The sequence below is a fragment of the Paroedura picta genome, chromosome 8 (genome assembly GCF_049243985.1).
Source record: "Paroedura picta isolate Pp20150507F chromosome 8, Ppicta_v3.0, whole genome shotgun sequence".
NCBI classification, from domain to species: Eukaryota; Metazoa; Chordata; class Lepidosauria; order Squamata; family Gekkonidae; genus Paroedura; species Paroedura picta.
In genome coordinates, this window is record NC_135376.1 from 96,010,101 (window position 1) to 96,019,734 (window position 9,634).

The 9,634-nt window shown below is 50.4% G+C and overlaps 1 protein-coding gene across 5 annotated transcripts in view; it reads right to left on the minus strand.

The window, feature by feature from the left end:
- The window catches only part of LOC143843986 (L-threonine ammonia-lyase-like), a 65,145-nt gene extending 56,096 nt beyond the window's left edge, over positions 1-9,049 (minus strand). For 2 of the 5 annotated variants that reach the window (XM_077350878.1, XM_077350879.1), the window contains exons 1-3: positions 8,897-9,049; positions 2,493-2,569; positions 496-522 (exon numbers count right to left, since the gene is read on the minus strand). In XM_077350878.1, the coding sequence (XP_077206993.1) occupies positions 496-522; positions 2,493-2,569; positions 8,897-8,932 (140 nt within the window). In that variant the 5' untranslated portion in view covers positions 8,933-9,049. Of the gene's footprint in view, positions 1-495; positions 523-2,492; positions 2,570-4,161; positions 4,391-8,896 lie in introns of those variants that run through there. The other 3 variants (XM_077350880.1, XM_077350881.1, XM_077350882.1) reach the window with 3 other exon arrangements.
- Positions 9,050-9,634: the final 585 nt, after the last annotated feature.

A 9,634-nucleotide genomic window follows, 5' to 3' on the forward strand; every position in this document is an offset into this window, starting at 1 on the left:
AGACAAAATCAGAGTCCAGTGGCACCTTTAAGATCAACAAAGATTTATTCAAGGCTTTGTTGGTCTTAAAGGTGCTACCCACTTGAATGCTGGACAAAGTTCAGGGGCACTAAGGTGACCAGATTTTAACATTGGTAAAGCGGGACACCATTGGAGGGGGGGGGTGTTGATTTAAAATTTGGTCTATATGGAGCAAGAAAAAGATTCATAGAATGCAAAAATAGTATTGTAATATATATATTTTTAATTTCAACATAAGTACAATTTGCCAGGTACCCCCAGATGTCCCTCCAAAAGGGGGACAATCTGGTCACCTTACTTTAAGACCAATTTTGTAAGCATGCAGACTTCTTCAGTTTATCCTAGGGGTTTTTTCGCAGTGCAGATCTTTAAAATCTGCAAGGGAAACATGAAGCCCATTAAATTTCTCATCATGTATTTCTATTACAGTTTTAGTGGGATTAGTAAAGCATGCAATATTCTTTGAAGACCTACTTTTTCGCCCATAGCTTCTTTGCAGAGCTAAAGAGTGGGGAGGAAGCACAGGAAAAAAAAACACACATGGATATATTCTAAAGGAAAGGGTAAAAGAACACATAGGAACGACAACATTCTTCTCCCCCCTGACCCAGTCACAACACGGTAGCAGCCAGACCACCCTGCCAGCGGTGGGAGAGAGACCGACTACAAAGCTGTTTTGGCCAAATATACTTGGTCAGCCACCCTTTGAAAAAGGAGAATTTAAAAAAAAATAATAAGAAAAACAAGTCATATTGCTTCCAACTCAACCGCTTTGGCAATCACCGAAGGCCGAGGCGGCGCGTAGGAGACCAGCGCCGTGGTGCTGGCCTCCTACGTGCCGCCTCGGCCTTTGGTGATCGCCGTGGTGGCAGAGCTTCCTCTGACTGGGTTGATGAACCTCATCTGTTCATGTCAAGCCAAATAATGCAGTCACCAGATCTCACAAAACTGGGGCAGTGGTAGCCAAATAGGAATTCCAACCTCCAGATGGGACCTGGGGATCCCCTGGAATTTCAGCTCTTCTCTGGATGGTAGGAATCAGTTCCTCAGCAGGGTACAATGTCATAGAGTCCTCCCTCCAAGGCAGCCATTTTACTGAACCCAAGGAGGCACGCTCGGAAGGGGAATCAACACACTCAGCCCCAGAAGCTGCAGCCAAGCAGGAACAACAAAAGTGAAGTGTCGGGTGAATTCTATACGGATAAATCCCATCAAGAAAAATGAGCCAACTGACCGTGCTAAGGCTAGCACCTATACAGAAGGCCCCACTGATGCTACTGGCCATGCCAGCCCTGCAGAATATGAATAGCCCACCTGGATATTCTTGGTGACCCTTTCTTTTGCACATAAGGTTGCCAACTTCTGGGTGAAGCCTGGAGATCTCCCGCCATGACACGACCTCCAGATGACAGAGATCTGGTCCCCCAGAGAAGATGTCTGCCATGCTGGGGGGCCTCTGTGGCCCTGCAAACTGCCATCCTCCCTTCCCCTAACCCCACCCTCCTTAGGTCCCACCCCAAGATCCCCAGCTATTTCCCTACCCAGGGGCTATTTTTATTTAGTGGAAGAATTATAGCCACATTTCCTCATGGCTCAAGGTGGCTTACAATCACAGTTAAAATAGAACAGCACACTCCTCCACGCCCCCCCCCCCCCATGATGCCTGCCCATTCCAACTCTGGCCAAAGCCATGGCAAACAGGTGGGCCTTGCAGTGCCTCCTGAAGATCTCCAAGGTGGTGGCCAGTCCACAGTGTCCCCAGAGCCACCAGGCAACAGGCCCAGACTCTGGCTGTGGGACGGCCAACAAATCACTGACCACTGACCACAGTTGGAGTGCAGGTGCTTCAAGAAGGCGGCAGTCCTTCAAATATGGCCAAGAATGGATTTAAAGATCATAACCGGCACCTTGAATTGAACCGGGAAAGAGACTGGCATCCAATGCAGCTGCTTCAAAATGGGCAACGTACGTTCCCAGCAACCAGCCCTTGAAAATGGTCCGGCTGCCACATTCTGGACCGGTTGTTGTTTCCGGGCTGTCTTCCATGTAATCATCACCATCATCTTAATCCTTATTTCCTACCCTTCCTGGTAGCTTAGGGTGGGTTACAATATATTAAAATAATCCATTCTAAAAACCAGTAGAAGTATTATTATTAAAACATTCTATAGTTTACACGCATGTTGGGAATTCCAGTTCTTTCTGGTGGGAGGGGTTGAGCTTCTTTCTGTTTTTTGGCAGTGAGGCCAGCTTTCTTGATGTTGTATCTGGTATTTCGTCAGGGGTTTTGCCTGGTGGAACAGCTCTGTCTTGCATGCCATGCGGAACTGATTGAGGTCCTGCAGGGCCCTGACCTCCTTCAGCAGAGCGTTCCATCAGGCCGGGGCCAAGGCAGTAAAGGCCCTGACCTGGTCAAGGCCAATCTCACCTCTTTTGGGCCAGGGATCCTAAACAGGTATTTGTCCAATTACCTCAATGCTCTTTGGGTGGCATCATGGAGCGTGTTGCAGTAATCCAGCCATGGGTCAGTGTGCCAGATGGGGCAAGTCTAGACAAAGAGGGTTGGCAAGTCATACAAACTGACCCCTTACCTAAGCATTGCGAGGGTATTGGCACCCCCTAGTTGTAAAGACTGTGCATTTTTGGTACTCACAGAATCATAGAATTGGAAGGGACCTCCAGGGTCATCTAGTCCAACCCCCTGCACAATATAGGAACTCAAAACTACCTGCCTACCCACAGTGACCCTGATTTTATGCTCCAAAATATTGCACTCAGACATGATTGGGGCATTCAAGAGCAATGCTCCACTGCAGTATGACTCCCTCTTAGCACTTTCTCTCTCTCTTTTTGTTATGAACGAAGCTTAGGATGAGCTCTTTCTTTTCCAAACTAGACCTCGGCTGCAATTTGGTAAGGCCATCAAGGACTACATAAAATTAGATCTGGCCTGTGGGATGCAAATTGGCTGTCCTGGCTCTAGCATTAGGGCATTATGTAAGGGTAAGTTGAAAGGCTTATGTGAAGCACCATCAATTACATCCATGTGACAAAGGAAGGCCGGGACCCTAGGAACGGATGCTTTGCATGCACTTCCACGTCGTCACCTCTACCTTTCTCAAGACTTGGGAGACAAATAGGGTTCCAGTTCCCCCCTGGCCACCAATGGGTGGTGTGTGGGTGGTGTGTGTGTGGGTGGGTGGGTGGGTGGAGCCAGACCCAAATTGGGTAATTCCTAGGGATTTGGGGATGGCATCTGGGAGGACCTCAGTGGAGTACGCCAGAGTCCACCCTCCGAGGCACCCATTTGCTTCAGAGGTGCTGATCTCTGTAGTCTGGCTATAATTCCAGCTCCAACCTGAAGAAACCTTCCACCATAGATCTTTAATCCCAGTTGATGACTCTGGAAATAATACAATTAGCTTCTGAAGGAAGTCCATCATTCCCAGCCATGATATATTTCTAATTCCTTTTGTGACAATACAGGACACACATACTAATGGAAGACCTGCAAAAACCACATGGCCACTCGTGGGATGGCCATCATTTTCTGACTTCACTCTGCCTGTTTCCTGCAGCAACTTTGCAGGTAAGAAAGTCACATGATTTAAAATAAGGCCAAATCTCTGTGATTTCCTTCGGAGTTTACTTTCCCCTTTGAGACAGACAGATTCTGTTTCAGAGAATTCCTTACAGATACATTCAAAAAGGAACGACCATTTTACATCCTCTAACACAGGGGTAGTCAGACTGCGGCCCTCCAGATGTCCGTGGACTACAATTCCCACGAGCCCCTGCCAGCGAATGCTGGCAGGGGCTCGTGGGAATTGTAGTCCACGGACATCTGGAGGGCCGCAGTCTGACTACCCCTGCTCTAACAATTAATGTGCTTGCAATTTTTACCGAACGAGGAGTGGAAAAGATAGAAAAAGACATTGTTATGATTACCTATAAAGCACGACAATGATATACACACAGAGGCGAAGCAATACTCCAACTACGGCACCGTAAGGAGGCAGGGAGGGTCCGGGGGAGGTGGTGGCCAGAGGTTGGGCCCTGGGTACAACCCTGGGATGGTCCATTCTTCCTAAGGGGGAGAAACCAACACTAGGTCTACGTCACATGGCAACGTTCTCCAACCTTTGCCAGAAAGGATCATATTCTTCCTCTTCTTCGACGCGTTCCCTGGGATCTTGGCTCTTTATACCCCTGGAGTAGAAAAACTGTGCCGCAAAATTCATAGCCAATTCCTTGGTTCCTATTGAAACGGTGAGATTCCCAGGCAACGGGCAAAACTTGCCTTTCCAAATGCTGCTGGGAAGGGTGGTGAATCCCCGGAAACGTGGCCAGTGGGGCGGGCTGCAGGCCGACTGGCGTCCTCCCACTCAAGACAGGAGAAAGAAATGACTTTGAAAGTTGGCTGCGGCTATTTAAAGAGATTACTCCACGGTGCAACCTGTCCCTGTCAATTTGAGTCAGGGCCTGGATTACACTTAGCTGCGGTTCAGTTCACTGATGGCTTAAACCTTTAGACACCTTCTTCAGGGACTTCGGAACAGTTTTCCTGTTGGCTAGAAGATTCCAAAGTGCTGGTTTCGGGCGGGGCGGGGGGAGGGTTCAGGTGTTCTAATGGAAGGAAATTGCTGGGACGTCTCCTGCCCAGGGGCTTCAAGCGGGCTTCTGCTGAGTCAGACTCTTTGTCCATCAGGGCCAGTCCTGCCTGCTAAGGCTGGTAGCCGCACTCCAGGGTCTCCGGCCAAGGTCTTCCAAGTCACCTCCTGCCTGGTCCTTTGAACTGGAGATGCTGATGGGGAACTGGGCCTGGCTTCTTCTGCACTGAGGCCCAGCCTCCTCACACAACCCCTCAGGACTGGACGCTGGAGAAAAGCTTATAATCACTACAATGATGTGCCAATTGTTGTTGTTGTTATGTGCGAAGTCGTGTCCGACCCATCGCGACCCCATGGACAATGATCCTCCAGGCCTTCCTGTCCTCTACCATTCCCTGGAGTCCATTTAAGTTTGCACCTACTGCTTCAGTGATTCCATCCAGCCACCTCATTCTCTGTCGTCCCCTTCTTCTTTTGCCCTCAATCGCTCCCAGCATTAGGCTCTTCTCCAGGGAGTCCTTCCTTCTCATGAGGTGGCCAAAGAATTTGAGTTTCATCTTCAGGATCTGGCCTTCTAAGGAGCAGTCAGGGCTGATCTCCTCTAGGACTGACCGGTTTGTTCGCCTTGCAGTCCAAGGGACTCGCAAGAGTCTTCTCCAGCACCAGAGTTCAAAAGCCACAATTCTTTGACGCTTGGCCTTCCTTGTGGTCCAACTTTCGCAGCCATACATTGCAACTGGGAAGACCATAGCCTTGACAAGACGCACTTTTGTTGGCAGGGTGATGTCTCTGCTTTTTAGGATGCTGTCTAGATTTGCCATAGCTTTCCTCCCCAGGAGCAAGCGTCTTTTAATTTCTTTGCTGCAGTCCCCATCTGCAGTGATCTTGGAGCCCAGGAAGATAAAATCTGACGATGTGCCAATTACTCATTTCTAAAAATCCCTCCCCCAAAAAACCCCTCTGCTGGTGGGGCATAGGGTTGCCAACTCTGGGTTGGGAACCTGGAGATTTGGGGGAGGAACATCGGAAAGGGAGAGTTTGGGACGGGGGGGCACAGCAGGATATAACGCTGTTGGGTCCACCCTCTAAAGTAGCCATTTTCTCCTGGAGAACTGATCTCTGTAGTCTGATCAATTATAATCCCAGGAGATCTACAGGCCCCACCTGGAGGTTGGCAACCATAGAGTGGATGGTGACCTTAAGGGCTAGATCTGCAAAAATACACACCTTGGCATCCATACAGTATGCAAAGGGGCTTTGTGTATAGCCTCAGAAAAAAATAGTGTACCAAGATCACAGCAAAATCAGGAGGAAATGCAGGAAGTGGATGAATTCGGGATGACATCACATGGCTGCTTAAATCCAGAGCCAAATGTCCATGTGGAAGCCATCCAAATTGCTCCTGCCCTCCTAAGCAGAGTGCCCTTGTACAACCCCTTCATTTACGTCGGTGCCAAGAATCTCAAATCACAAGTTTTCCAGAGAAAAAGGAGTCTCAGGCCCGTTCTGGGAGGGAGCCTCAGGGAGGAATTGAAGACACAAGTTTTGACTCTGGGCAGGCCAAGCTGCCTCTGGGAGGTGCCAAGCAGCCATCCTCGGTTGAAAAGTATTTGCGGCTGTTCCGAGAGCCGTTGATCTTCTTAATGTCAGGTAAACCATTCAAGGCGCTATTCTTATCCTGGCCATCATTTCGTTCCTGCCAGACAAACTCCACCACTGCTGGAAAATCCTCTGGCCCTGATGTTCATTGTCTCGATACCAGCTTCCTCCTTCCTCCTTAGCTGCCCTGTGAAAACCTTGATTCTCCGATAATGGGGGGGGGGGGGGCAGTCTTCCCAATTCCTGCAGGCAGTTTTTTGTAATGACCTCATGATACTTCCCTAACCCTGACCCTGCTCCCTTCCCGTCATAATCCCAGGTAAATCCCCTCCACCTTTTACTAATCTGGTCTTTCCCACCACCTCCTTCTTCCAGCACCTTCTCAGGAGGTTCAGCCTCCTTCCTTTGTTTCTAATGCCATTATTGGTTGGCATCCGATTATTCCAGTGAGCTTTCTATTGTGGTCTCCGAGGCCCGATTTCTGATCCCCAGTTCTCCTTCAGTTCTCCACAACCCACACAGGCCCCTTCCTGGCAGGGGTCCCATAGCTGACAGACGAGGGATGCCAATCTCCAGATGGGCCATGGAGATCTCTCAGGATTACAGCTCATCTCCAGACCACAGAGATCAGTTCCCCTGAGGAAAATTTGAAGGATACACTCTATGGCGGAGGGAGGGAGCAAACTGTGGCTCTCCAGATGTCCATGGACTGCAATTCCCATGAGCCCCTGCCAGCATGCTGGCAGGGGCTCATGGGAATTGCAGTCCATGGACATCTGAAGAGCCACAGTTTGACCACCCCTGCTCTATGGGGTTATACTCTGGCTTCTTTGAAGGGAGAAGAGAGGAAGAGCAGGCTCATACCCACCCCATGTGCAGCAGGGTTGGCTAGCTCAATCGGCCTTCATGGCTAATCTAGCCCTGTATGGGAGTAAAATTGCTAACGCGATCAGCTCAACACATGGCAAGCTCAGGAAAGTGAGCCTGGTCTAACTTATCCCAAGGAGGCCTCAGTTCCTTTCCTTTAAGTAGCAGAGTGTTTAACAGGCAGACACAAAGAGGGACTTAAGCTCTCTGATCCCGATAAGCCTTCACGTGTGACTTCGCCACCTATTACTTTGACAAGAATAACAGAATGTCCAGTCATTCACTGATCCTTCGAGCACAGGGCGAAAAAAACCCCACCGTGTTTTGCCGAATCCCCTAAATTCCCCCGGGGAAAAATTCAACAGCCTTCAATACATTTCTCTTCCGGATACCCATTTGCCTTTTTGTGTGTGTCCAAGGCAGGGTCAGCATGCCCTGGAGCTGACTCTGGGTAGGCAGGCCGATATCTCCCCCAACAGGAAACGAAGGACTGGCAGCTACTGAGTGAGGGACAGAAGGGATGATAGAGATGCCAGACTCCAGGGGAGACCTGGAGATCTCCTGGAATTATTGCTCATCTCCAGTCTATAGAGATCAGTTTCCCCTGGAGAAAATGGAGGTTCTGGAGGATGGGCTTTATGGCATGGTGCCTCATTCAGGGCCCCTCCCCTCCCCAGGCAAGTCTGCCTCCTGATACCCCGCTGTGGACCAAGGGAGGACCTGGCCACCCTAGCAGGGGCAGTTCCAAGGCAGGTCCCGCCTGGAATGAACACTGTCTAGTGTTGCCAGGTCTCCCTGGTCACTGACAGGGGATAGAACTGGCAGGGCTAGCAGATACAGATAGGGAAACTCCTCAGGGTGGAGCCAGGGGAGGACGGGGACCTCAGTGGGGTACCATGCCACAGAGCTGCCCCTCCAAACCTGTTGTTTGGAGATGAGATGGAATTCCAGGGGATCCCCAGGTCTCACCTGGAGGCTGGCAGCTTTAAATCCAGTCCCCCAGTCTGGCCTCTCCTATGTTTATGCTCTAAACACTCACAATCAAAAAGGGGACACACACTTTGAAAAAGGGATGGGTAGCATTTCAGCCAGTCTTTCTCAACTTTTTTTACCACTGAGAAACCTCGGGCTTCAAGAAACCCCAGAAGTGGCGCCGTTGTGCAAAATGTGGTTGGGAATCAGAGCTGTGGACACGCCCACCCGGGGCCCCTCCCCTTCCCACCCCCTCTGGGCCCATCATTGGCCATTTTTGGTGGGGCTAGGTCAACATGACTATATATGGTCATAAAGGTAAAGGTAAAGGTATCCCCTGTGCAAGCACCGAGTCATGTCTGACCCTTGGGGTGACGCCCTCCAGCGTTTTCATGGCAGACTCAATACGGGGTGGTTTGCCAGTGCCTTCCCCAGTCATTACCGTTTACCCCCCAGCAAGCTGGGTACTCATTTTACCGACCTCGGAAGGATGGAAGGCTGAGTCAACCTTGAGCCGGCTGCTGGGATTGAACCCCCAGCCTCATGGGCAAAGCTTTCAGACGGCTGCCTTACCACTCTGCGCCACAAGAGGCTCATATATATGGTCATATCACCCGTTAAATGTTTAACAAATTAAAAAAATATATAATTAACTGTCAACCATTTGGGAAACCCTTCAGGGCCATCAAGGGTTTCATGAAACCCTAGTTGAGAAAGGCTGGCTTAGGGCCTCTGAGTGGGGAGGTTCCCCTCAGTCACCATGACTAGTAACCATTGATAGACTTGTCCTCCATGAATCTATCTGATCCCATTTTATGGCTGCTCACCTTGACAACTCCCCTCAGAATCCAGGAATTCTCCATCCTGAACCATCGTCTTGTCACAGGATTGGGCCTTGGTGGCAAGCCGCCTTCTTCGGACAGGAGTTCAAGAGAAGCAGCCAGACTGCAACGCCTTCCCCTGCCCTCGGCCAACTGACGCTCTTCTGTCCCCGTTCTGTTGATGGCCTCACCCTGGCAACAGGACCCCTCCGAGTTCCAGAGGCCAGGAGAATCATCACAATGGCCTTTCCTTGGTGGCCAATCCAATCCCAGCTCCCTGAGCAGACTCAGATCTCTACCTGCAGAAGCTGTCCTGCTGCTGTCCTTGGCTCCAGGGCAGGGAGACTGTGGTGTCCCCAAGACCACGAAGGGAAGGGAAGGGAAGGGAAGGGAAGGGAAGGGAAGGGAAGGGAAGGGAAGGGAAGGGAAGGGAAGGGGAAGAGGCAGCAATTCAGTCCTGCGGCCATCAGAAAGCATGGGTGAGGAGGCCCTGCCCCCCTGCAACCAGCAATACAGGCAGGGACATCACCCATTATTAGTCAGAGCAGGGTATGACGAACGCATTTGACTGAATAGCCTGACTGGCCTGATCTCACTGGAGCTTGGAATCCAAGCAGGGTCAGCCACAGCCAGGACATGCCTAGGAGACCCCCAAGGGAGACTGGAGTGGCTATGCAGATTTATTCATTCATTCATCGTACAGCATGGGAGGTCATATGGGGGGGAGATCCTAAGATTCCGAGG